The sequence below is a fragment of the Brassica napus genome, chromosome A9, assembly GCF_020379485.1.
Source record: "Brassica napus cultivar Da-Ae chromosome A9, Da-Ae, whole genome shotgun sequence".
NCBI lineage: Eukaryota > Viridiplantae > Streptophyta > Magnoliopsida > Brassicales > Brassicaceae > Brassica > Brassica napus.
Window position 1 is genome coordinate 31876807 of NC_063442.1, and position 26985 is coordinate 31903791.

General features: G+C 34.5%; 3 protein-coding genes across 3 annotated transcripts; 2 read left to right on the top strand and 1 right to left on the bottom strand.

Moving 5' to 3' along the window:
* Positions 1–7721: 7721 nt before the first annotated feature.
* BNAANNG04190D lies at positions 7722–9266 on the top strand. The gene is made up of 2 exons (XM_013896880.3): positions 7722–8353; positions 8476–9266. The coding sequence occupies exons 1-2, from the start codon at positions 7988–7990 to the stop codon at positions 9106–9108; spliced, it is 999 nt and encodes a 332-aa protein (XP_013752334.1). The 5' UTR covers positions 7722–7987; the 3' UTR covers positions 9109–9266.
* Positions 9267–11439: 2173 nt separating this feature from the next.
* LOC106451226 (serine hydroxymethyltransferase 6) lies at positions 11440–14362 on the bottom strand. Its single transcript, XM_013893121.3, has 4 exons — positions 13007–14362; positions 12197–12602; positions 11981–12082; positions 11440–11880 (listed from the first exon to the last, which is right to left on the bottom strand). Exons 1-4 carry the CDS (start codon positions 14024–14026, stop codon positions 11669–11671), a joined length of 1740 nt encoding a protein of 579 aa, XP_013748575.1. The 5' UTR covers positions 14027–14362; the 3' UTR covers positions 11440–11668.
* Positions 14363–18643: 4281 nt separating this feature from the next.
* LOC106453536 (probable beta-1,3-galactosyltransferase 5) lies at positions 18644–20491 on the top strand. Its single transcript, XM_022691800.2, has 9 exons — positions 18644–18708; positions 18874–19073; positions 19172–19235; positions 19338–19410; positions 19501–19621; positions 19697–19784; positions 19872–19997; positions 20118–20224; positions 20331–20491. The coding sequence occupies exons 1-9, from the start codon at positions 18644–18646 to the stop codon at positions 20489–20491; spliced, it is 1005 nt and encodes a 334-aa protein (XP_022547521.2).
* Positions 20492–26985: the final 6494 nt, after the last annotated feature.

The following is a 26985-nucleotide window of genomic DNA, read 5'->3' on the forward strand; positions in this document are numbered from 1 at the left end:
CAGAATTACAGTAAGACATCACGGTCCAAAAGATCCAAAAGCTTGAATATTTATCTTTCTGAAATACCAAAGAGTATCAATCTTTCACGACAATTAATAACATTGTTTCAATGATGCACGTGAGAACAAACATAAAACCAGTGTCTTGTTAAATCATACAACGTAACAAAAAACGCTTAAGGTTTAATTAAATAAAAGGACAAAAACTGGAAGGAACAAAGAAGGGCACTCTTGTGTGTTCAAAAGGAAACTTTGAAAGGGCCACATTTTGCATGGATGATGAATCTTATAGTTAAGTCTTAGTCTTCGCTATGATTTTAGGAACACTTAGTACAATGTACTCAGTACCACATGAAATTATTCAAATTCACACCTCACACTCTCCCATCATCTACATAGGCGCAAGTCTAGTTTTTCACCACTTACTTGCAGTCTGTTATATTTTTCATCTTTCTAATGCTCTGGTGTGGGTAAGGAAAAAGTGCAAGGTAGAATAATGACAATGATGACAAATAGCTGGTGAGAGAGAGTAGTCGTAGTAGAATGATAAGGGGCCGACCTTGATTTATATATAGAGATAGGTACACTCGTTGCCCAAAAAAAAAAAGATAGGTCCACTCAAAAACGTAGAACTAATGATGATATTTTCTCAATTTACTTTTATGTTTAAGAGCTAGTAAACTCTCCTAAATGGAAACTTTGACTACTAATTCAAACATAAAATCGCACCAAAGTCCAATATTGTGTACCTCTTAAACCCTTACCTATTAACTAATGAACCAATACCTCCTAAGTTTTTTTTTTTTAAAAGCCTGCTTCTCTCTATAAACCTAAACCATAAGAGATAACGCAATTATTGACTGATAGAGAAGTTTATTTATCTTTCTTCGTTTGGTTAGTAACTGAGATACCAATTGCTAATCATATGAACGAGAGGGACTGGGTTGGGCCAACCTATGGTCTACCGGTTGTTATGGCAATAGCAACACCGAAAAGCTAAGTTGGTATGGAAGAACTGCTGCTTAGCTGGAACTCCTTCTCTAGCGCCATCGTAGCCAATGGGTGGTTTTCTGGTATTGAATGAGCTCGAGTAGTTGAGTAGCTATAGTTAATGGTACCAGCACATTTGCCGCTAATAGCTATTTCACTATATATCTTTTCTTGCTAAAATGTACTTATCGATTTGTGTCATCAATTGGATTCTCTATGAACAATGAAGATCCTTTTCTAACAATGTTACACTTCCTTTGACAAATCTGGCCTCTCTCGATTTTGTCCACGTCTGATGATGTAATATAATATTGATTGAGTCTAAGTGAGTACAACAACTACTACAACAAAAATAGAAGCAGAGATGCTTTTGGAAAAGTAGTAAATTTTTATATTAAAAAATTATTACCAACCTTAAGCATCACACTTCAATCTACCACTTGATGTCTTTATGAAATTACAGCTGTCTTTTCTTGATATGACTTGTTCTGCCACTTCCTTCTCGCTCTTCTGATAATTACCCTTCTCTGTCTCTCCACAATATGATTGATCTATTTAGATTAATAATATCTACCATTAGATAAAAAACCTCTCTACTCCTCTTGAAGAAACCCTAGCCTCCACCATCATCAGCTCCGGCTCGGCGTTGATCTTGCCGGTGCCGGAGGCTTAGCCCTCTTTCCCCTTTTCTTTTTTTCCTTTTGCTCTCTTCTACACTTCCTAATCCCCATCCGATATGCTCTCTGCTCTGTTTTCGCCGGGAACCTAACGCCGGAGATCTGCTCGCGAGGATTGAAGGCCTTCAGTTACTGACGGACATGGAGCAGCGGCGAGGTGGAAGGAGCAGGGGGTGTTGAGAGAGTCGGCGTTTAGGGTTGACGGCTCGTCGGATCTATTTTCCCCTTCAGATCTATGGCCGTGCTTTCGCGGCGGTGGCGCGTAGTTTGGTTCAGGAACTTCTTCCATCTTGGACCTTCCGTTTTCTGTAGCGGTGAGGTATTCAAAGGAGTGGAACTTCGGTCAGAGGCGTTATGCTCCGATATGGTGTGAACGCCTCTCTAGACCTTGTTCGGGAAGGATTCTGGTGGTCATGCCTCCGGAGACGCGTGCAGGAGAGCTTGATTGGCGTGTGCTGATGGAGATCCCCTGAAGACGGCGCGTGTAGTTCATCCGACTGAAGCTGGAATCTGAGTCGTCTATGGCTCAGTTCTGTTCAGAAGAATGGTCTCTCTCTCTCTGGTTCCTCCAGTCACGGTGTCAACACTTCACCCCTCGTTGTAAAACCACAGTGTGGCAAACCGAGAGGAGAAAGTTCTCTTTTCCAGTGCGATTACAAGCCGGTATTCACCTTAAGGTGTTGGTGAAAGACTTGAGTTTGTTGGCCGGTTCTCGGCGATGACATATGGCAGGCTCTCACATCTCAGAAGTTGTCAGCTGGAGGTGTGGAGCTTTGATAAACCATATGGTGGAGCTTCAATATCCCAGCGCTGGTCTGGCCCTCGTGCTAACCGGTGGTTGAGCTCTTCACTCCTGTCTAATGTGGACTCGGATGAAGTGATGATATGGCTGCCGCCAAAACCCGAGTTTTAGGATCCACAGTTCCCTTTTGTGCCTAAGTTCAGAGGCAGTGACCTCCTTTGGATGAGCCTTCACTCGGGACAATGCACCCCGGTGTTGTTGCTCATGGGCCATGTACCTCACTCAAATTTTATGGAGCCCTAAAGCGGGAGTTTAATTTGATGTCTTGAGTGGACGCTGGATTCCTCAGGTCGAAGTCCCCTCTTCTGTAACGATTTGCATTGAACTGTGGATCGTTTGCAAGATGCAAATCCTGAGCTTTTCGAATTCCAGAAGCCCTATTGGAGAAATTTCACCAGTCTGGTGTTGATGCGGTTGGTCTTGCGCTCCACTCCGACCTTGTGGTACCACAGCTCTGAACTTCAAAATGAGCTCTCTGCTAGGATTTTATGGAGTACTTGGACAGTTTAGGATGAACTTTGTATTCTTGCCTGTAGAGGTAGAATTAGTTTGGTGTAAGGGACGGTTCATTTCGAGTATTGGAATGGATTCGTTCTCGTTTGTGGTCAAAGAGTACAACCAAGTTTGATTGGGTAGCGTAGGATCCATATATGTGTTCCTAGGTGATACTAGATCGCTTAGTTGTCTTTGTGGTTGAAATCTTTATAGGTCAAAATCCATTGTAATCTCTTATCGGTTAATGAAAGTTGATGTTGAGCCAAAAAAAAAAAAAAGATTAATAATATCTACTCGATACAAAAATACTTGGAAGTCTAGCCCAGTTCATGCATTTTGTTGGTCACCATTCTTACTCAGTGCCTCTGTTCGAAATCTTTCTTGTCTTAGAGTAAAAGTTACGGTCTTGATCTATTACTTTCAAAACAAGTTTAGGGTACTGTTCTTTGTATATATAATTATTATACATAAACACTTGAACAATTTTCATGTACATGGATAAAGCACTCTCAAATCATCACTTCTAATCGTTTTTATATGAAGTAGGACCACATAAAAGAAAACCAGTTTGTTATGTGTACGAATATATCATAACCACATACCTAGATACATATCTGTCTCCAGAAGTATACAAAACTGGCATTTATCATTTGATCAATATTTAGGTGTATGTATATATTTGGCTACATCAAAACAGTTATGATTGGCTTTCATACTTTTAATTCAACATTTTTCCAATTTTCCTTATGATTACGTAAAGCATTGGTTGTTTCACAAGTAATTTTACATTGATATCTTTTTAACAAATATTTGTTTGACAGTTCTTTACCAACAATATTTAATTACTGAAACTAAAACGGTTTTGCTAACCAAACTGGTGAAACATATTTTGCTTATGATGAACAAAGATTACTAGTGTTGTGTGACAGCATATCTATACCTTTGTTGTTTTATGTTTACAATTAACAGAAACATATTGCTTATGATGATTTGTAAACTATAAATCATCACTTCCGTAACTTGTTCTTCTACCGAAAACGATATTGTCTTATCACGAACTTATTTTGTGGAAACAAGGATTTTTTAGAAAATAGCATATCTCAAGATCTCAAGTGGGGGCTGGTTGACCCTCTTAAAAGAATCAAATTATTCCACATCTCGCTTTCCACCGTCCGATTAGAAATCACTGATTCAAAGATTAATCAGTACTTATCAGTTGCTTGCCACCTTAATTAATTAACAATCATAAGTTCTCCTCCTGGGTAGACAGGTAAAAAATATCACTAGTCGTAGTCGGCTACATTCAATTTATACTATAATAACGATTAGGGAAATGCTAAAAAAAAACGAAAAGTGTTTTCAAAATTTCAAAATTATGTTTTTATGTCTACAACTCGGATTTCCAATATGCTTTCATCTTAATTAATTTTAAATATTTCTAGCACAATACATAAACATAATCACATCTATTCAAATATCAATGATTTAAAAGAAATAATTCACGATATCGTATGAACAAAACCAAAACATTAAAAAATCATGTTGATATTTGTATGATCAGTAGATAAATTTACCAAACTTACCAAAACTAACGCTGTAACGCACCAACTATAACTCTAAAAAGAGAATTCACAAATCGAGCAAACATATGTAATAATCCTCTAACTTTAGGTGGTTGAAGACGTTACAAACGTAAGTTTTAATAAAAATATTTTATAAGTGTAATCAGTCTCGGATAGTTTCCACTTCAGTTTCTTATTGCAATATATCTTACATATAAATTAAATCATTCATAGCCAAAATTAACTAAAATACCGAAACTGACACATTGGCGATCGATTGCAAAAATTGAGATCAACATGCCGAATAAGCGGATGTAACAGCTTACCAGCCATGGACGGTTAGAAGCGTTACAAATTCAATGATTTTCTACCGGAATGTTTTACAAGTGTTACATCATCAGCCTTTTCGGATAGTTTCCACATAAGTTTCTCATTGTGATGAATCTTACGTATAAATTAAAACATTCATAGCCAAAAGTAATTAACATAGATAATATACTTCTCCTTCCATTTAGCTTTATTTTATATTTCATACGTTAATTTGTAAATTTCTATGCAAATTTTGGTGACATTTAAATAAACTTTTTATCAAATCCTTCTGTAAGAGTATGAAAAGGGTAGACAATTAAGAAAACTATGTAAAGGGAAAGATTAATAAAACTGAAAGAAGGGAAAGTCTCTTTATAAAACCGAGGTTTTGAGTTGTCCGACGCTTCCCATAGATTTCATGGTCCCCTTCCTCCACTGCCACCACTCATTTCTCTCGCACCATCCTTTGTATTATATACACTAATCATACATTTTTAATCATATCATTATATTTTATATAAACTAATTACTGAGCATGTTTTAGTCTTCATGCGGATGGGGTTCATCCAGTGAAGCTCCTCTCGATGAGGTTTTTTCTCTTGGAAATTTGTCACACTGGTTTGTAAAGCGCCATCTTTAAGACTTGATCATTGGTTCTCTAGCAACAACTGTTATTAGGCTACTACTTAGGTAAAGAGCCAATTTTTAAGCCATATTTCCTGAAAGTTAGATTTTAAACAGTTCGTAAGTAAAATAAATAAAGAAATACATAATCTTAGTTTACTTTTTCACATTTAAAAATGTGCTGATTGAGTCGTAGAAACTGACTTTAACTTTAATACTAATTTACAACATTTAAATCACCAATAATGATTTATTTTGTTTTTTAAAGTTACAGTAAAAAATAAAAAAAATGACTGTAAAAACTTTATTTTTTAAAGTTTCATCTTTTTGCTGTAGAAAATATATTGATGTATCAATCAATTTTAAAGCTACATCATTTACAGCTAAATCAAAAAGTCCTACGTTCTAAAATCTACAGTGAAGTTTCTAAGTTATAGTTCAATCCCCGTATACTCTTAGCTTACAAGATGTATTAAATTTATGTATTCTCCCTTTTGCATTTATTATATATACAATTTGCACACCAACTAATTTATTAGATAAACATTCCTTTTGATATATCCGCCGTTAAATGGGTCCGAAATGCCACTTTCAAAATTTATGATTTATTCTATAAATCAATTACGATTTCATTAAAATAGTTCCCAACGAATCTATCGTCGTACTACTACATAATCAATCTCGATCAACTAAGTCACTAGTGCGGCATCTTTTTTTATTAATTTTTACAATACAATCTAAGGTATTGACTATTTTAATATACCAAGCAAGGTTTACTCGGTTAATATATCTAATTGTTGTGCTAGAACATAGTCTTATGCCGAAGAAGCTATTTGTTAAGGGAAAAAAATAAATGGTTGAGATAAGTTTTTCTAGACTGATGATGGCTTGCAAACATCACAGAGACCTATGTCCTAAAAAGAATTTTGAGTATGTGCATGAAACTAAAAGGATACATACAAAGAATCTCATCATTCCTATTTATTCTTTTTTGGCAAATGTTGCAAACTGTATAAAAAGGAGTTATCAACGAAAAATAAAATGAATTGGGTGAATAAAAAATATAATATTAAGTATAAATCGTTTTCCTTATTTCTATATTCTTGGAGAAAAACCCACAAAATCAGTAGCTCGAGGGAGGAAAAGAGGGAAGAAGCACCATCAAAGGTGAACACCAAACCCATTGTAAAATATATAAAATTATTGAAACCCCACTCAGACCCCTAAACATTCAATGGCTCCTTCCTTTTATTAATCTTTAGCAAAGAAAGGGACCAAATATACGTTAGTGATTAGTATGTTTTAATGTTCATATCTTAACATTTAGACCAAAAATGTTTGAATGTTCATCGTTGGAATCTCAGTATAGAGACTTCACCATGAAATTTCAATGTCAAATGTAAAATACCTTTTGAAAAGACCTCAAGAATTTTACCACCAAAATAGACAGAAAGAATCTTCTTATGGCTCCCTTATCCTTTTTTTTTTTGAGTCAGTTAGTTTAATATATAAGTACTTCCAGTGCATAAACTCGACAGATGCCAAACAAGCAGCCTTGTAGTCGATATAATTTGTAATATAGTATGCCATAATATTACTTAAAATCATCCAAGAATTGGTTAAATATCACAACCCGATATATAAATCAAAAACGTTAGATACAAAAATGCCACACTTTTAAAGTTGCCTGACATCAAGAGTTTTGTAACTAAACCTAAATACTAAATGTTGAAGATGGAAACTAAAAATGAAAACTCTGAAGTCCTATAATCATATATACATCCAAATACTAGGTATTTGGGCTCAAGATTTTTTTTGTTTCTAATCTTTCTCCATTATTTTCTTGTATGTTTATATCCAACCATTATAAATTTTATTCAGAGAAAGAATCAATTTCTCCAAAGACCAGAGAAAAGAGAACTGATGGAGCAGCTTCTACGCAGAGGAACAAACATATTACAATTTTCAATATATTTCTCAAGTGTAGGAAACAATAGACCCACAAAATTAGATAGATCTCATGAAAACAAATGTTGTCCAGTATGTCTTACTTTCTTGTTTTCTTCAAAAACATTTCTTCTCCATACCCTTTTTCCTTTCATTTTCAATTTTTCTTCTTCATGTATATTCCCCATTTTTTAAGAGAAAAAAAAATCAGACAAAATTACCAATCATCTTTCCTCCTCAGTAGGAAACATTCATCATTGTACCCAACAATCACTTTCATCCTTTAGAATCAAAAACTTCAGCTTCCTTCCTTCTTCTACCTTTCACTCTTCTTCCATCTACACATTTACATTTACACTCATACATATATATATATATATACATACGACACGTATACATACATACATACATACATACATTCACCTTCCACTCTCTATATAACCTTTTGATTCTCCCCTTTCCCTTTTCCCTCTCCTCCAATTTCCTCACCTCTCTCTCTCTTAAGTCTTATAACATCTTTTCAATTAGATCATCGACCGACCAAAGAAGAAACAACTTAAAAAAAATCAGATCTTTTTAACATGGATCCGTCCTCTGCAAGCTCAGTGAACGGATACTACTCGTTTCTAAACAGATCAATGGATGATCTCGAGAGGGTTTACCTCTCAAACAACTTCATGTCCGTACACTTTTTACAGAGAGCTCTCTGTCTCCTCCGCACCTCCCACTCGCATCTCACTCTCCTCGTTCAGAAACTTAACCTCCCTGTCGGCGACAAATGGCTCGATGAGTATATGGACGAAAGCTCCAAGCTTTGGGAAGCTTGCCTCGTCATCAAGTCCGCCGTTTCCTCCATCGAAAACTTCTCCTCCGCCGGAATTTCAATCGCCTCCACCCTCGACGGCCACTATCACCACCGCCGTCTCTCCCCTCAGCTTTCTCGTCAGGTGGGTACTCGTAAAAACTGAATCTTTACGATCAAAATTCAAAATCTTCAACTACTCTGTTTTTTTCAGTTACTCTGTTTTTAAAGTACTCTGTTTTTGTTGTGGTTTGAATGGTGGTTCAGGTGATAAGAGCGATCACAGGGTGTAGGAGAGAGGCGATTGGGATAGAGGCAGAGAACAGAGCGTTGATGGAGAATCGAGTTCAAAGGTTTCCGTTTTGGTCGGAGCAGGCGGCGGCGACGGTGATGGAGTCGTCGACGAAGTTACAGAACGGGTTCAGTGGTTTCCGCGGCGTACTGTACGCGACGAGGAACATGAGCTCGCTTCTACTCATGGTGTTGATGAACGGTCTCGTCTACTGTGTTCCCAGCGACGCAACGTTGTCGCAAACGCAAACGCAGACGCAGAATCAGGTCAGCGGCTTCGCTGGAGCGATGGGGAGGTTGCAGCAGAGGGTTGCGGCTGAGGTGGGGAGAACGGGGATGAGGAAGGGGATACTGATGCATGAGTATAGGAGGAGCAAGGCGGCGTTGGAAGAGCTTAAGGCGGAGCTTGAGCGGAGAGGAGGAGGAGGAGGGGGAAGCGAGGAGGAGGAGGAGGGAGAGAGGGAGTTGAGAGAGAGAGTGGAGAATCTGAAAGGGTATTTTGGTAATTTGAGGAATGGGACAGAGAGTATAGTGTCGCAAATCGATGATTTCTTTGATGAAATTGTTGAAGGAAGAAAAAAGCTTTTGGATTTCTGCAGCCATAGATGAGAATATCAAAAGCTGACAATTTTTTCAGTTTCATAAAGATGAAAAAAAAAATGAAAAAATTTGGGTAGACTCTAGGCTTAGACGAATCATTCGGTAGGAGTTGTTGTAAGTTGTAACTTCTTTTTTTTTGTTATGAAAAGAAAATGTTAATTCGTCAATCTGCTCTACTTTAGTATTTTGATGTTTATTTCTATAATTCTAGAAATGGAGTTTATTCTCTGAATCATATCTAAAGTAAATGTCTCCTTTTCAGTTTTGGTTCCAGCCCGTTGAAGATGTTTGTTGTTCAATCATATTTGAACACATTAAAAAAAAAAAAAAAACAAATGTTAGCTCTTTTTCAGAAACATATACTCAAATACGGAGCTCAAATATGTGTTTTGAATGGATATCAAAAGCCTTCAAGTCTATATACGGGTTCATAAGAAGATAACCGAATGGTGAGGGTTATCTGATGTTTTTATCATACAACGTCAAGACATTTTAAGCTGTAATATTATTAGACTTCTCATAGATTTATGGAATTCATATGGTATACTTTAGACTTATTGTATATTTCACTCATGAAACTCCATTAGAATCATTTCAAATGACTCGATATTCATAAAGTATATGAAATTTTAACGTACACAAAATGTAAAAATATTATTAACATGGTTTACAAATACATATAAGATCTTACACTACCATATATTAAACACACAATTTAGAATCGTTAATTAGTAAATACCATATTGTGGTTAGATTTAATTATATGGCTGGATTACAACAGTCATGTCTCAAAAGTGATAGTTCAGTGAGTTATTTTTTATCATGCACCTTCACTAAGAGGACCATATATCATTGTCCTATCACAACTTAATTAAAAACAATGGGTTGAAAAAGAGGTAGTCAAAAGGGAGTGCTTGTTGTCTCTTTGAGATAGTTGGAGAAGAAAGGTGAACAAAGCCAATGATCAAAACTAGAATTTGATTTGATTTGATTCACATAGAGGAGGAAGTAGAGAGAGATTAATTTGAATGGTGATTTTGTGGTGTTAATCAATAATAATGATGAAAATGGATCCTTTCTAAAGCAGATTTGTCTTTTGATTCTTTGGCACTCTCATCTAAGTTTATATGCTTTGGGCACACCTTTGGTGGCTTTTGTGTCAATTAATTATGACTATTACCAATTTCACACCCTAAATCCTTCCCCACCCACTGTTTTAAGACACTCCATCTTTACTTCTTTAAGTTTCTAATACTTATTTTAATATTTGCTTTACACACAATTCACTCATCTTTGCTTTCTCCTTTTTCTACACAAAAGAACATCTTTGACAAAATATTCATTATTTGTATCTATGAGTAAATCTCAACCCTTGAGAATCACTTGGTATATGTGTATCAATCAAGTACCAAAAGCGTCAATTCACTTGGTATTCCTTGGGTGTCCAGGATTAACAAAAAACAGTTGAACCCACTAGAAATATTATTGCAAACACCAATAATGTCAAACCTATTTTATTGAAATATCAAAAACGAGCCCAAAAACAATTCATTTAATATATGGCTACAAAATTGTTCAACCATCTCTATAAGCCATAATAATAATCATCCCAAAACCTAACTTCACTAAGTGCATACAACAATAGAATTCACATGATGTTTGTAAATCCGTTTTAGTCAAGAAAGCTTTCTGTTTTCAGTCTAGAAAACTTATTTACTAAATATAAAATGCAAATTTTCATCTGTAGGCTTACTAGCTGTAAGAACATCATCAAGATTATTGGCAACAATTAAGAAGAGATGCGTCTTTGGCCTTCAAAATTTTTTTATTTTGAAAAATAATTTGGTTGCAAAAACCATTAATCTAATAAGTAGACAATATGGAAGACAGAAATATATATATATATATATTATTAATATAATATTATAGATGAGGACATAAGTCACTATCCAAAACCAAAAACATGCAGAATCTAAATGCTTTTAGAGACTCTCACCAGAATTCCATGCTTTGCCTCCCAAGTAGGACACCAACTTTCTCAGCTGATTTACCAAATAAACATTACAATTTACCAAATGCAATGATAACAGCAAAACATATTCATAACAAAACTCTGTATTATTCCTTTTGTCACAGTTTCTTTTTTCTTTCGACCTCAGAATGTAATGATTTTCCCTTGGTAAAAAGCAATGATTGAGGTCAGAAGCAAGTTTTCCTCTGCTTACAGACATTATTTCTGTTCCCCAACACATAAACATCCTGAAATTACAGCTAATTTTCCAGAATTTGTTTGTTTTCTTCCATTTTCTATTATTATTATTATTTATTACCATATGAAAAGATCATAAAAGGATATACTAAACACACCTCCAATGACTATGTACACAAGCCTTGAAGAATTACAACCATAGCAAGACAGGGAAGTTTGTTTATTTCCCCCACAAATGTTGATCTAAGTTTAGATGTAAATAGATGACATTGTAAAATAGAGAAATGGGTGCGTGGATTTAGATTACCATGGCAACAAAAATGAGGGAGGTTTGTGCTATCACATTCTTTGCAGGCTGACTCACATGTCAAACGCAGGCATTGCAAACTGAGAAGCAAAAGCCTCGACTTGGTTCCTAAGATCTGCAATGTCCTTACAGTGATAGATGCTTTTGAGTGACTTCCCCTGCTCCCTCTGTGCAGCACTTGCTATCAGAGCAGCTCTATACAGAAACTCAGCCATTGTCTCAAAATCTGATTCTAGACAACCTCTCGAAGTCATAGCCGGACTACCTGAAACACAGATTACATGAAGCCCATGTCCAGAATCAGACAGGAAGAAAAGACACAATCCATAGTATTGAAGTTTCCTCAATCAGTTGATTTGCTTTACCTATTCTCACTCCTCCAGGGGAAATAACACCGTTTTCACTGAAAATGGCGACTTTGTTGACCGTGATATGGCACATCTCGCATACTTTCTCATACACTTTGCCTGAAAATCACAAGCTTAAGGATTTGAGTCGCCTTTGGACACATAACTAGACATACTTAAGTCACATAGAGCAGCTTATTCCAGTGTTAATAATAAGAGGAACTAATCAGATACCTGTCAAGCCCAAAGGAGTTAGATCCCAGAGCATCAAATGATTATCAGTGCCATTTGTGACCAACTTGCAATTTTTGCTTATCAAAGCAGATGCTAAAGCCTTGGCATTTTTCTTGACCTGTCGCATGTAAGCCTTGTACTCAGGTGAAGCAGCCTGCTTGAGGGCAATGGCTAGAGCAGCTATATGGTTATTGTGAGGACCTCCTTGCAGCGATGGGAAGACAGAAAAGTTTATTTTCTCCTCAAAATCATATTGGATATTGGTCTCACAGTGATTAAGATTTATGCTTTGCTTCTTGCCCTTCAAGCCTCTCCTGTAGAATATGATACCGCCCCTAGGTCCCCGGAGAGACTTGTGTGTCGTTGAGGTAACTATATCGCAATAATCAAATGGATTTGGACTTTCCTACAACATTTACAGAAACAAAAACATTCATGAAAATGATCAATGTCCAAAGAAATCGCCAAGTGGTAACTAGACAAGCCACTAGACGGATTATTTGTAACATAGTGGATAACGAATTATTGATTTATTCATATATATATATATTTACATTTATGTAAGATATTTTAGTTTTTGAATTTAACTATAAAATTATTTTGATGAATTATAAAAATTAGATAAACAAAACAAAAAAAAAAAACTAGACAAATTAATGGATTTGTACTAACATTACTGCTTAGTTTAATAGATTTAAACTAATTTAAAATATAGTTTCAGCGTAGACGGATTTTAAGAACATTGATAATGATACTTAAGCCTCAAGTTCAATGACTGATGGATGCCAAGGAGTGAGAATGAACATATACCTTGGCAGCAACAAGACCGCTAATCTGTGCCATGTCAAACATGAGAACAGCTCCACATTTGTCAGCAACATACCTAAACCTAGGAAAGTCCCAGTCTCTAGGATACGAACTCCCTCCACAGATAAGTATCTTAGGACGATAGTCAAGCGCCTTCTCCTCAAGCTTGTCGTAATCAATGTACCCTGTACGAGGATCCACCTTATAGGGAAAGCTCTCAAAGAATATAGACGCACCAGAGACTTTCTTCCCACCAGGCGTGTAGTACCCATGACTCATATGACCACCCGAAGGCGAATCCAGCCCCATGATCCGCTCCCCTGGCAACAAAAGACCAGAGAAGACAGCGAAGTTGGCGGACGTGCAAGAGTACGGCTGCACGTTAACACCCCAATGCTCGGGATGTAGACCGAAAGCTTGCAGGGCACGTTCTTGGCAAAGGATCTCGATCTGATCGATGTACTGGTTCCCTGTGTAGTATCTAGCTCCAGGGATGCCTTCGGAGTACTTGTTAGTCAGATGACTTCCCAAAGCTTCCATCACTGCTCTACAAACGAAATTCTCGGAGGCAATGAGCTCGATTCCTCGGAACTGTCTCTGCTTCTCCTTCTCCATGAAGTCGTGAATCTCGGGGTCTGCTTCCGAGAGTGACTGGTCGCCCCACGCTTTGACGGCGGCTCGTCTAGTTTCTGGATCGGCTGCGAATCGCTTACAAGGGCTTGGCGATCGCATTGAGCTGCTGCCTCTAGAGCGTTTTAGCTTCAACGGTTGTCCCAAGAGGATGAACTCTTCCCTCTGATCATCATCATCATCAAAGTCTTGGTCTTTATCGACGAGGGCTCGGCTACCATCGAATCTCTGCTCGAGGAGCTGGAGGGGAACAGGGGGCATCGGGTTAGAGGAAGGAGGGCGGAAGCTGGAGTCGATTTGAAGGGTGATGGAGTCATCGGCGATAGGGATTCGCGGCAAGGCGTGGGGGCTGGTGAATCCCAAGGAGAGATCCGATTGAGCAGCACGGTCCATGATCGAAAGCTAGAGGGAGGAAAGGTTGTTCCTTTGGATGGAATCAATCAAGAGAGAAACTTATGTGGCGGAGGAGGCAAAGGAAGCTTCTTTTAGGGTTATTATTATAAACTGAAGTTTCCATACAAATTTGAGAGAAACCCTAAACAGATCAAAGCAAAGCCCTGAGGAATCGAATTCGGATGGACGGGAGCTTAAGCTTATGGATGATGGGGGCCGGAAGAAGAGAATTTGAGGGAAATTAAGAAAATTTAATAATGAAAATGGTTTTTTGGAAGGGCTACCGGCTGAATAGGCGGCGCCTGCCGTTCTAAACCAGGGTCAGGTACGACTAGTTTCTCAGCTACTACTTGTAAACACGTAAATTTTGCAATTGGTAGTAGTTATTGACGTTTTCCAACAATCATGTTTTAAATCGTTTCAAACCGTTCTAAATTTCATCTATTCAAAAGCTGATTTCAACTAGCATTTGCAATTGCACGCGGTTGTGTGAGGATAATTTTTTTTCTTTTCTTTAAACAATATAAATACAAAAATAAAAATATTCAATAATTTTTTTAATTGGAATTATAAATATATCTATTATATTTTAACTAATATGTTAAAATTTTAAAATAAAAAAAAATTTCTATAATTTTAAAAATTTTAAAACTATAACTTTCTAAATATAATTTTTATATTTATTATAATATTATGATTTTTGATATTTTTATAATTATATAAAATATAAATATTGTTAATTTATTATTTAACCGCTGATGCATTTGGTAGTTAACCAATCATAAGTAAACCGCAAACGCACCAATTTATAACCGCAAAACCAGTCGTAAAAATCTTTTAAAATCGCTAGAAACCGCAACTACCCGCAACCGCAACCGCTGCATTTGAACGAGTCAGGACCTTAATGATTAAAAACCGGTAGTACGCAGTGATTTCTTTCGGTTTCTGTAGCTAAACCAAACAAATCCTTGTAGGATGGGCATTAGGGTACCCCTTCGGATACAGTTCGAATCTAATCGAGTTTTCGATTTTTGAATTAAAGATTTCATTTCTATTTCAGTATTTACAAATTTTGGGTTTGGATTCGGTTCGTATTTTTGTGGGTTCGGATAAACCATTTAAATTATTTTTAAAAATTCAAAATTTATATATGCTTTAAATTTATCAAAATCTAAAAATCAAATTCATATATACATATTTGAATAATGTATGTCAAAATACTTAAACTTAACATAAACATTAGTTTGGTTTAAATATTTGGATAGGAAATCGATATATATATTTCAAGTATTTTGGATGTTTCGAATATTGTTTAGCTATTTTATACGTTTACTTTTGACTATTTGTATAGATTTCAAATGTTTTGGACAACTTTAAAATATCTTATATATTTTGGATATTATATGGATATTAAATCTAAAATAATTAATATATTTAAATATATAAATTTGATTCGGATACTCGAAATTTTCCGGTTCGGATCAGATTTGGTTTCGATTCTCTAGATATCAAAGTTTTGAATCCATTCGGATGGATTCGATATTACTTTTTAGATCGGATTTGGATTTGTTCCCAAACCCTAGCTATAACAATATTAATTTGTTAAGTTATTAGTATCAAAAATGTTACGAGTAGTTTAGTCATATTAATAAAGCTAGTCATAATTCCGCATTATTTTTACACATTGATTTTTTTTATTAACTAGCGGTATCTCAAACTTGATACCGAACTTGTAGAAGGATTCAGACTAATTCTCTTGGAGAGATGCAGTCCACAAATAGAAATATAAGTTATAAGTAATGGACCCATATCCGCATGATTACATAATAGAATGTATTGAAGTGCCTTCGAATGACTATACAATAGAATGTAATTGAGTCCATTCAAATCCAAATTACTTAGCAATCCAAAGGCCGACTACCACTAAACCACCATCACATGGTTTACATATTTGACTTTCACTACCGGATGTAAACAACTTCAAAGCTACTCATATAACTATGATATATTCATTTTAACAAATAATTCTGAAAGTTTGATATAATATCGTGTTTATCAACAAAAATAAATAAAATTTGATATTTCATTTTTTGTCAACAAATTTGATACTACATTTAAACACAAGAAGTTGACAAAAAAGTTAAAATTTAAACACAAAAATATTTTATTTTTTGAAAGAACTTTTTTAACTGGGTGAATTTGTGTATAAGTCATTGGAATAAACAAAATTACAGAAATAACCATAATCATAAGATGTGACAAATATGCAGATAAATGATATTTTATTTTCACTTCAAGTGGACGTATGAAAGATAAGTTACTGAGCTCTATTTTGTTATGTAATTTCAATATAGATGATGTTTTGGGAAAAAAAATTGTTTCATAATATAAGATATATGCACAAATCTAAATAATTTTAAATTTATCAAAAACTACATAGGTAGCCAATTATCTTTTTATTATATCTATTTGTAATTAGATAAACTAGTTTTAAATTATATTTTAGTAATACTTTGATAATTGTTTTTTTACATATGTGCATTGAAACAAAAACATCATGTAATATGAAACAAATAGAATTCTATTCTCTACAGAGTACAATAAATCAAAAAAGAGATTTGTAAAGTTAAATTTATATTATATTTTCTAAATGGAATAGAAGATAAGGAATTAGAATCTCATTTGAAAATGAAACTAAATTCTATCATATAAATGTATAATATAATATAGATTTTAAACTCTTTATGTAATATATGTCTGATTTAAGTTTTCAAAACATATATTATGTATAAAAAATCTATATATTTTCCATGTAAACTATGAAATTACATAACTGTAAAGTTGATTAAGTTATAGGAAAAAAATCTTTTTGTAGTAAATAGAAAAACATCAAATTAGGTGAATATGTATATAATAGGAGGCAAAATGATAATAAATACACATTATAGATAGTGCATTATAGTATATAGATTAATATGGTTATTTGATAAATTATAGTTTTTTTGTTATAGGGTCAAATTTCCTATTCAACAAACCATTTGTAGTTATCGACTTATTTCACTTTGGCTTCAATTGGTGACCACATTTTATGAACAAAATAATGGTGAAATTCTTATTCCTCAATTTTTATACCAATCATGTTGAATTTTTTGATTAGATATAGGGTCCCACTCTATTATTCTTATTTCCTTTAGGATGAAAAAAATTATGAAAAAAATTCCTTCTCCAATTTGGATGGGGAATGAATTGAATATAAATTCTTATATTCATATTTTTTTCATTTCTTCGACTGAATTTTTGTTCATTATTTTATTCATTTTTCTGTTCAATTAAATAGTTCATTTTTCTGCTCAATTAAGGGGGCGACTGGTTTTTCCGCTACCACCCGCAAACGCAGCTTTTGCGGTTGGTAGCGGTTGTCGGTGGTTTGCAACAATCACTCAAATCGCTCTAAACCGCTTCAAACCGCTTCAAACCGCTTCAAACCGCTCCGAGTCTCATAAATTCAAAAGCTGGCTCCAGCTAGCGTTTGCGGTTGCGGGTGGTTGCGGGAGGGTAAAATTTTTTTCTTTTTTAAAAAAAATAATATATATACAAAAGTAAAAATATTTAATAAAAATTTTAAAATTGAAATTAAGAAAATATTAAAATATATCTATTATATTTTAATTAATATTATCAAATTTTATAATAAAAACAATTTCAATAAATTTTCAAAAATTAAAATTATAACTTTCTAAATATGAATTTATATTTATTATAATTTTATGATTTTTGATATTTTTATAATTATATTAAATGTAAATATTGTTAATTTATTATTTGAATGTTACCGCATTAGGTAGTTAACCAGTATAAGTCACCCGCAAACGCACCAATTTTTAACCGCAGTACCAGTCGTACAAATCTCTTAAAACCGTTAGAAACCGCAACCGCCCGCATCCACAAACTCCTGCAAGCGCAACCGCAACCGCTGCGTTTGAACCAGTCAGGCCCTAAATGGTCACCAGTTGAAGCCGTCTCTACTCGTGGTCAAAATTTCCTTCTCTTAACATCTTGTTGATATTTTAAAACTGGAAGTAAATCACCTGACATCTTAGATACTTTGTAAGAACAAATAGTCAAACATGCATGTAATAAAAAGGATTGTTACTTAAAATTTACTGACCTTTCCGTTAATAATACACGACTTGAAGTTTTGTTCAGGTCTTCTCTCGTTCGTATCCCATTCTCTTGTTTATTCACACCAATGAAGCACAAAGCCTCGAAGAGACTATCATTGACATGGGTTTCACTTCTCTGCATTTCCTGCTTTTTCCTCGGAGTAACCTTCACGTCCAGGTTTCTTGGCTTTTATTGAGATTTTTTTAGTTTTCTTCTCCATTAATCTTTACCATTATAAAATCACGTCTTCTTGCATTTAGATATTCAATTGTTATTCAGTTTTCATTTTGTTTGTATTTTCAGATTTCGTGTGTCAGACGATTACGGTCGTGAGAAAGTATTCCTTTGAAACTTTGATCTGATTGTCTGAATCTGTATTCATAATATGAATAGTTTCGAATGTTATTATTGTTTTTTAAAAGCTCGTATTTATAATCTTTGAATTTCGCCAAAATGCAGGAAAAATCACATGAAAAAGATGTAACTGAAGAGGTTCTGAAAATCCATAAAGCAATAGAGTGAGTGTTGTAATATTAATATTAATAATATTAATAATAATAATAATAATAATAATAATAATAATAATTATTATTATTATAATAAAATGTTTTTTTGTACGTGTGTGTAAATCTTGCACTTGCATGTTAAAAATAGTTTGATGACCGTATATCTTGTGCCCACAGAGCACTGGGTAAGTCAGTTGCTATGCTTCAGAAGCAGCTCTCTGTTAGACACAGCTATCAAAAGATTGTGGGTGTCTCAACAACAAATACTTCAACAGGAGGGAACCAAATGTCGAAAGTTTTTATGGTGATTGGTGTCAATACTGCATTTAGCAGTAGACAACGTCGTGATTCGCTTAGAGAGACTTGGATACCTCAGGGTTACATTTTGTGATGTCCCTCTTTCAAATCTCTTGTTCTTTTCATGCTTCATTGTCTCTAAACTTAGTTACCTTTTTAATGTATATATCTATCACAGGGGAAAAGCTTGAAAAACTGGAAAAAGAGAAGGGAATTGTCGTCAAGTTCATGATCGGACACAGGTTAATTCATGGAATAGTAAGAGAAGGCAATGTAGTCTAATGCTTTTTTTTATTATTAGAGTGAAACTCTTACTTGAGTGTATGTACAAAACTTGTTGGCAGTGCGACACCACATAGTATATTGGATAAGGAAATTGATTCAGAAGATGCTCAGTACAAAGATTTTTTTAGGCTGGTGAGATTCATTAGACATCTTTATTTTTTTCTAGGATTGGTTTACGTACAGTGTTTCTTGATATTGTTTTGGTTTCTTTGCTCGTTGCAGGATCATGTTGAAGGATATTATAATTTGTCTGCCAAAACCAAAACCTTCTTTTCCAGTGCGGTTGCAACGTGGGATGCTGAGTTTTACGTTAAGATTGATGATGATGTTCATGTCAACCTTGGTAACAAACTATGTTTCTACCATGTTTTTTTATATTTCTCCTCTCTTTGAATTAAATCTTTCTTTGAGGTTTTAGGTATGCTTGGTTCCACATTAGCTCTTCACCGTCATAAGCCGAGGGTTTACATTGGATGTATGAAGTCCGGACCTGTTCTTACTAAAAAGTAATAATCTCGTTTTTCTCTTATAATTTTATATATCATCTTTTTGGATGTTAAAGCAGATTTTTTTTCTCTTTTTAAAACATGCAGGACAGCCAAGTATCGTGAACCCGAGTTTTGGAAATTTGGAGAGGAAGGTAACAGATATTTTCGACATGCTACAGGACAAATCTATGCCATCTCAAAGGATCTTGCTACATACATATCTAACAATCAGTAAGTGACTAAGTATGTGTTCTTGAATTATCAAGAAATGAGAAAATATGTTTTACCAAGGGAAATGGTTACTATCCAAGCACATATATATTACATTTGATTTGATGTTTTACTTTGCAGGCCAATTTTGCACAAGTATGCAAATGAAGATGTGACGCTGGGGTCATGGTTCATCGGGCTTGAGGTTGAGCATATCGATGATGGTAATTTCTGTTGTAGTACTCCAGGTAATCAGCTATATATATTTTTGTATGCTTCAGAAGTTAGTAAATAATGTTTTTCTCATGTAGTTTCTCTTTTTCTTTTGTTTGTTTCTTTATCTCTTTCCAAAAGATTGTGAAATGAAGGCGGATGCTGGAGAAGTGTGTGTGGCGTCATTTGATTGGACGTGCAGTGGGGTATGCAAATCAGTCAATAGAATGTGGATGGTTCATATGATCTGTGGTGAAGATGATAAAGCTGTGTGGGATGTAAATTATTACTCTCTTAGATAGGAGAAAGAGACAAGAGGAGATGACCATTTTGTTTTGTAAAGAAACAAAAGGAATACAAATCCCCTGAGCAAGACCTTTTAGTTCAATTTTTTTTTTTTCAAAAACAAATGTGGAAAAATAAAAAGAAAGACAAAAGGTGAAACTTTTGATTTTATAAATTCATGCGTGGAAACATTGATTATCATAAAGTCATGACTAAGATGAAAAAATATATTCTTAACTATGATAGTTGAAAATTCAGTTTAGAAACTTAGCGTTTTTATCCATATAAACTAATGGCCAATGAGCCCTGAGTTTCTACTCTTTAGGTATCAACATTTGATGTTTTACTTTGAAGGCCAATTTTGCGCAAGTATCCAAATGATGTTATCATGTTAAACTAATATATTAGAATGATCACGAGATATATTAAGTTTGATAATCATGTTTTGACACACATCAAATTTATTTTTACTTAAAATTCTGATATAATGTTAATACTATAATATTCTTTTGAAAAACCGCGATCTTGATAGATGCTCAATCAATATTCAATTTGAGTCAGTTGTGTTTTCGAGAAACATGATATGTATGTTTCTATTCGTTATATCTATAACTGTGAAATGTGAATGGACCTTTCACCACATGTAAAACAACAAACTCAAATGCCACTGCCTCACATATAGTTATGCACTTATGCTGAAATTGTCACTTCGCAGAAACTTCTGGCAAGAGATAACTTAGTTTTCTTGGAAACTAGTTATAGTGATGTTCTGATTCAGTGAAGCAGGAAAGTCTTGTATTATGTGGAAGCTCTTGGAAACGTTTTGGGCAAGGCACTTCCATATCTTGATTGTGTACCTCTATGCTTGTGTCTCACATTCATAGATGATTTTAAAAGTTGAGACGCTTTCAAAGAAGATGTGAGGGTTTTGGCATGAGGGCCATAATGGATGGTTTTGAGAAAGACAATTAACGAGAACTCGAGAAGGGAATATTAGGCATGCAACGATTTGACGCACCTAGCTGCTCATCAGCGTACTTTCGTTTAGCATGTTCATTAATAGGGTCGACCACAAATACTCGTTACTCATCATGTACCGGATTTAATCTTTAAGTACTCATCGTTATCAAGTCAAATATCAAATAGTAGAATATAAATACTTTCCGATACAAAACAAATAACAAGAAAACTATTCATTGTCTGTAGAGCCTAAAATAATATTTTTATTGTTGTGAAGAATAATATATCGAAAGATTCATCATTTTGCTCAATCTTCTTGTTTATAATATAAAAAATATTGTTTAGAATAATTCTTATGTTTTTTTCTATTACCGTGAAAAACAAAACTTTATGTACATTTAAATTTTTAATATTATGAATTATGTAACGTAAGAAATTTTATGTGTCATCTTGTAACGTTTTATTTTTTAGAGGAGTTACACCCTGCACAAGACGCATATCTTATCTATAGTAGAATATTATTTAATAAATAGTTTAAAAATATTTACAAATAACTCACAAATAATCACATATTCCCTTCGTTTCATATTAGTTGTCATTTTATAGTTAAAATTGTGTTTTATTTTAGGTGTCGTTTTATGTTTTCAATGCAAAATTTATTAATATAATTCGTTTTTTATTTTTCTATTGGTTAAAATATGGTTAGGTGTATCGGTAATGATGCTTTTATTTTGAAAATATGCAAAATTACATGTTTTCTTAATCTGTTACATTAACCTAATAAGTTAAGTAAAATTCATTTTTAACGAGTTAAGTAAAATTCTAAATTATTCACATGAGACCAGTCAAACATCTTTAATTTCAGAAAACGTATTTCAAAGAGTCAAAAGTCTTTCATCTTATGATAACATCGCATGAAGAACGTTTTTCCTGAGAATGACCTCAAATTTTCAGCGAAGCCTATAAATATTGGCTGCCGTTGACAGTGCTTGAAGAATTTTTTTTGGTTAGGGACTTATATATTCTCTTTTTTTTTTACAAAAAAAAGAGTTAAATCCGAGTCTATTAAAAACAAATACCTAACCCCTGTATGGAAGTACAGTCCACGGATAGACTTTTTCCTGGGCATTCAAATGAGCCGAAAGCAATAGTCTATATCTGTATGGTCAGCGGGGTTCGAACCAAGATTCGCTGTATTGGGTATATTCTCACTTTTTGCTTTGTCTTTTATTCCACGTTTTATTAATAAGATACATACATATAGTTCAAAAATATTAGGAAAGATGAAGTTATCTTTACCTATGTAAGTTTGTTCATATATTTTAGATTGGTTAGAAAGCTCTTAATATTAAAAGTGCTTAAAAAAAATCTTAAGAACTTGATCCGCGCAGGCGCACAGGTGTTGATTTTTATTTTTTTTATAAATTGTTTAGTGACTTTTTAGACATATGAGTTATTTGTCTAATATTAGTTTTCTATGAATCTACATGGACCTTTAAGAATCCGATTCGAACCCTGTCAGAAAATTTTATTATATACGAACGAAGTTTAATTTTAAATCCAAAAAATCAATACCCGAAAACCGATATGTACTCTGAATATCCTTGTCTAACAAATTATGTTTCAATTCTTGTCATGAAATGGATTAACTTCATTCAAACCTATGAAATTATGTAAAATAAATTATGTCAAATTATTAAGGTAAATGCAATTAATGAAGTAGTTTCGAAAAGTAAAAAAAGAATGTATAAGATGTAATAGTTATGTTTTGTAATTCTGAATGAAAACAAATTAATTAGAGAGATACTAAATGAAGTGGTTAGAATTAGTTTAAAAATGAATGAAAATATGTAAGAAATCACTTAAAATTAGACAATTATTATTTTACACTTCAGTTTTAATAGAATAAACTATATTTTGATCTGCACTTTAAAAACGCAAGAATTTTTATTTGGCAAAAATATATTAAGTAGACATATAAAATATACCTGTTTTATATATTTTTATCTTTCAATATGCATAATTTATATTTCTATGAACTCATAAATAGAAATATTATATTTATGTAACTTTATTTTAAATATTTTGATTATTGTTTTAATTTATATTGTAATCTCTATTTATCTTTCAACCAGCACTTAACGTTTTCATTATTTTAACTGAATTATTTAAATTACTGAAATAAATATTTTCATATCTATTTTAAACATGCAGTTTCACCGATGAAGTGACTCGTATATAAACATGTTTAGATATAATTAAAAAAAAAACTAATAATTAAAATTTTGTTAGAATATCAAAAAACCGTTATCAACCCAGGATCTGATACTATGCCACCAAAAAAATTTGTGATATAAAGAACTAAAATTAGTTGGATGTAATTTCAACATTAACTTTAAAATAATAATTTTAATTATTTATTATCTTATCTTGGCATCATGATTACTAATTTTTTTTATAATAGTTACTTAATTAAAAACTGAATGTGAAAGCATAAATTTCACATTTAATTGTATTTTATAAATTATTATGTATTTATACTTTATATTATTTTTAGTAGAATTTCTGTTTTATTTATATGTATATATTAAATTTTATTATTATTTTTGTTTATGGATCATTTTCAATTGATCCAATAAAATGTGAATCCAAGAAGTAATCCGGTTTAAAATATCGATTGAATTTAAAATATTAGATGAAATTAGTTTGTTAAGTTTTTACAGTGTTTAAGATATATTCCATCCGTTCATAAAAGATAGACTTTTTAGTATTTTCACATATATTAAGAAAACACATTAAATTATCATAATAAATGTATCGTTTTCTGTAATTTTCAATTTTTAATAACTTTAAACCAATAGTAATTCAATAAAGTCAATTAATTTTCCTTAAGTTTACAATTTTTTCATAAAAAACACAAAAAATACATCTTTCTGAAACAAACATTTTTTTCTAAAAAGTTTATCATTAAGGAATAGATGGAGTAATAATTTAGTATTAGTTTGAAATTCTTTGTCTTAGAAATCTTAACTTAACTATATCTCACGGTGTGCGAGTTTCGATTTTTTTAAAAAATATTTTTTTATAAAAAATCTCTATTTTCCAATGTATATTTATAACCTATTTTGCTTTATTAAATTTATAATTCTATAGTCCAACGAAACCGAAATATAAATGATGTGGGTCACACAAAGAGATATATGCAATATTTGTATGGAATGATTACGGGTAATTAGTTAGATAGTATCCAAAAATATCTTTAAAATAATTAATGTTGTTATTCATAAATGTAAGAATGACATGCAATTGTAAATTTTAAGAAAACTAATGGTAGAATCCTATGAGGGATCCTGCTTTTTTTTTTTTTGGCATCGAAAGCTCCATATATTATTAAGAAACTTCAAGTTGGGTGGCTGCTACGGCCATCCAATCCGGAAGTTGAGTGTTTACATGGGAGAACATAAAACCTCGAGAACGAGCTCCTTTTGCAAGGTGATCGGCTCGGATGTTCTGTGAACGGGGGATAAAAGAAATAGAGCAAAAGGTGAACATAGAACGAATAAGATGAAATTCATCGAATTCAGCCAACAATGATGGCCATTTGTCTTCGTCGTCTTCTTCAAGGAGATTGACAAGCTGTAGGCAGTCAGTCTTGAAATTAACTGAGCTATGGTCGAGCTGAATAGAGGATCTCATGGCCCACAACAGAGTTTGGAACTCTGCATGTAGGGGGGTTAGGACTTGGTTACTAGCGAATGAACCATAAGTCATCATCCCATCCTCGGTCTTCAGGACCATTCCTCCTCCAAACCGTGTATCGTCTTTGTGCCAGGAGGCATCTGTGGAACAAATCGGGCCGGCGCTTGATGTGGTAGGGAGTGGTTCGCGTCGGCTATCTTCATCTTCTTCTTCCTCGGGTTTATCAATTAGTTGAGCAATGCGCCAGCTCTCCGCCTCGGACTTGGCCAGTTGGATCGTTTCCAGTGGTGTGGTAGCTTTGCCGTTAAACACTTTATCGTTACGGGATTTCCAGATGTACCAAATCACCCACGGGACTGGAGCAAGGAGATTGTCGGGGATCCCACGCTCCCTTGCTCGCCATAGAACGTAGTCTAGATTGCTATAGATTGAGTCACACGGGAACGATCCCGGAGCGTGCGGTATGTCGGCCAAAGCCCATGCTTGGACTGAGGGAGGGCATTCGAAGAGGAGGTGGTTTGCTGTTTCTTCGTCCGCTCCACATCTCGGACAGGTCCTATCGTTGCCGCAATGTCTATTGGATAGAGCGTTGCATACCGGTACACAATCTGTTAAAGCCTGCCAGATAAAGTGTTGGATCTTCTTGGTGGTTCTTAGTTTCCAAGCACGAGCCTGAAGAGAGGTGATGCTAGGTTCCAGGACTTGTGCCGGTTCCAAGGGCTCTGCTGTTGCCATGGCCAGTTCATAGCCAGACTTTACAGAGTATAGACCTGATTTGGTGAGATTCCAGCAGTAGATTGCTGATCTTGGAGTTCGCGTTGGTCTCAGACTTTTAATGAGGGGAATGTCACTAGGAATCACTAGTTCCCGTAGGCGATCAAGCTTCCAAGTTTTTGATACCGGGTCTAGGAGGTCTGCAACTTTAAGCGATGGGTTGAAGGAGGGACCGCATGGTATGGCAGGTCGTGCCGGGGTTGTTGGGAGCCAAGGGTCTGCCCAGACAAGGGTATTGTCTCCCGTTCCTATAGACTTTCGAAGGCCACTTTTGAGTAGGGACTGGGCCGCCATAAGACTTTTCCACACATAAGAGGGGTTACTCGCTTTGTTGGTATCAAGCGGATTCGAGAGACGGTAGTATCTACCTTTTAGTACCCGTGCCAAGAGAGAGTTAGGGTATTGTAAGAGTCTCCAAAGTTGCTTCGCAAGTAATGCAAGATTAAAGTTTTTAAGATCTCGGAAACCCAATCCTCCAGCCTCTTTTGGAGCACAGATCTTTTTCCACGCAACCCAATGGAGCCCGCGATTGTTATTCTTGGTACTCCACCAGAAGCGGGATATTGCGCTTGTGAGTTTACGGATAATCTCCTGCGGTAGAAGGAAACAAGACATTACATAAGTGGGTAAAGCCTGGGCCACAGACTTAATCAGAACTTCTTTGCCGCCTTTGGATAGGAGTTTTGCTGACCATGAGTTAATACGGCTTTGTAACCTGTCTTGTATGAAGGCAAAAACCTGTTTCTTGCTCCCGCAGATTTTTTCTGGTAACCCAAGGTATACACCCATGCCTCCTTCTTTCGTAATGCCGAGGGCCTGTTTTATCTCTGCTTTCCTATCTGCAGGTACCTTGTTCCCAAACAGTATAGATGATTTATCTACATTTATCAATTGTCCAGAGGAGCAGCCATATGTGTTGATAATTTTCATAAGCTCCGCACATTGCGAGATTTCTGCTTTACAGAAGAATAGACTGTCGTCTGCAAAAAGAAGATGGGAAACTGGGGGACTTCCTCGAGCGATTTTTAGGCCTGTGATCCTGCCTTCTCTCTCTGCACCTTGTATCTGAGAGATAAGG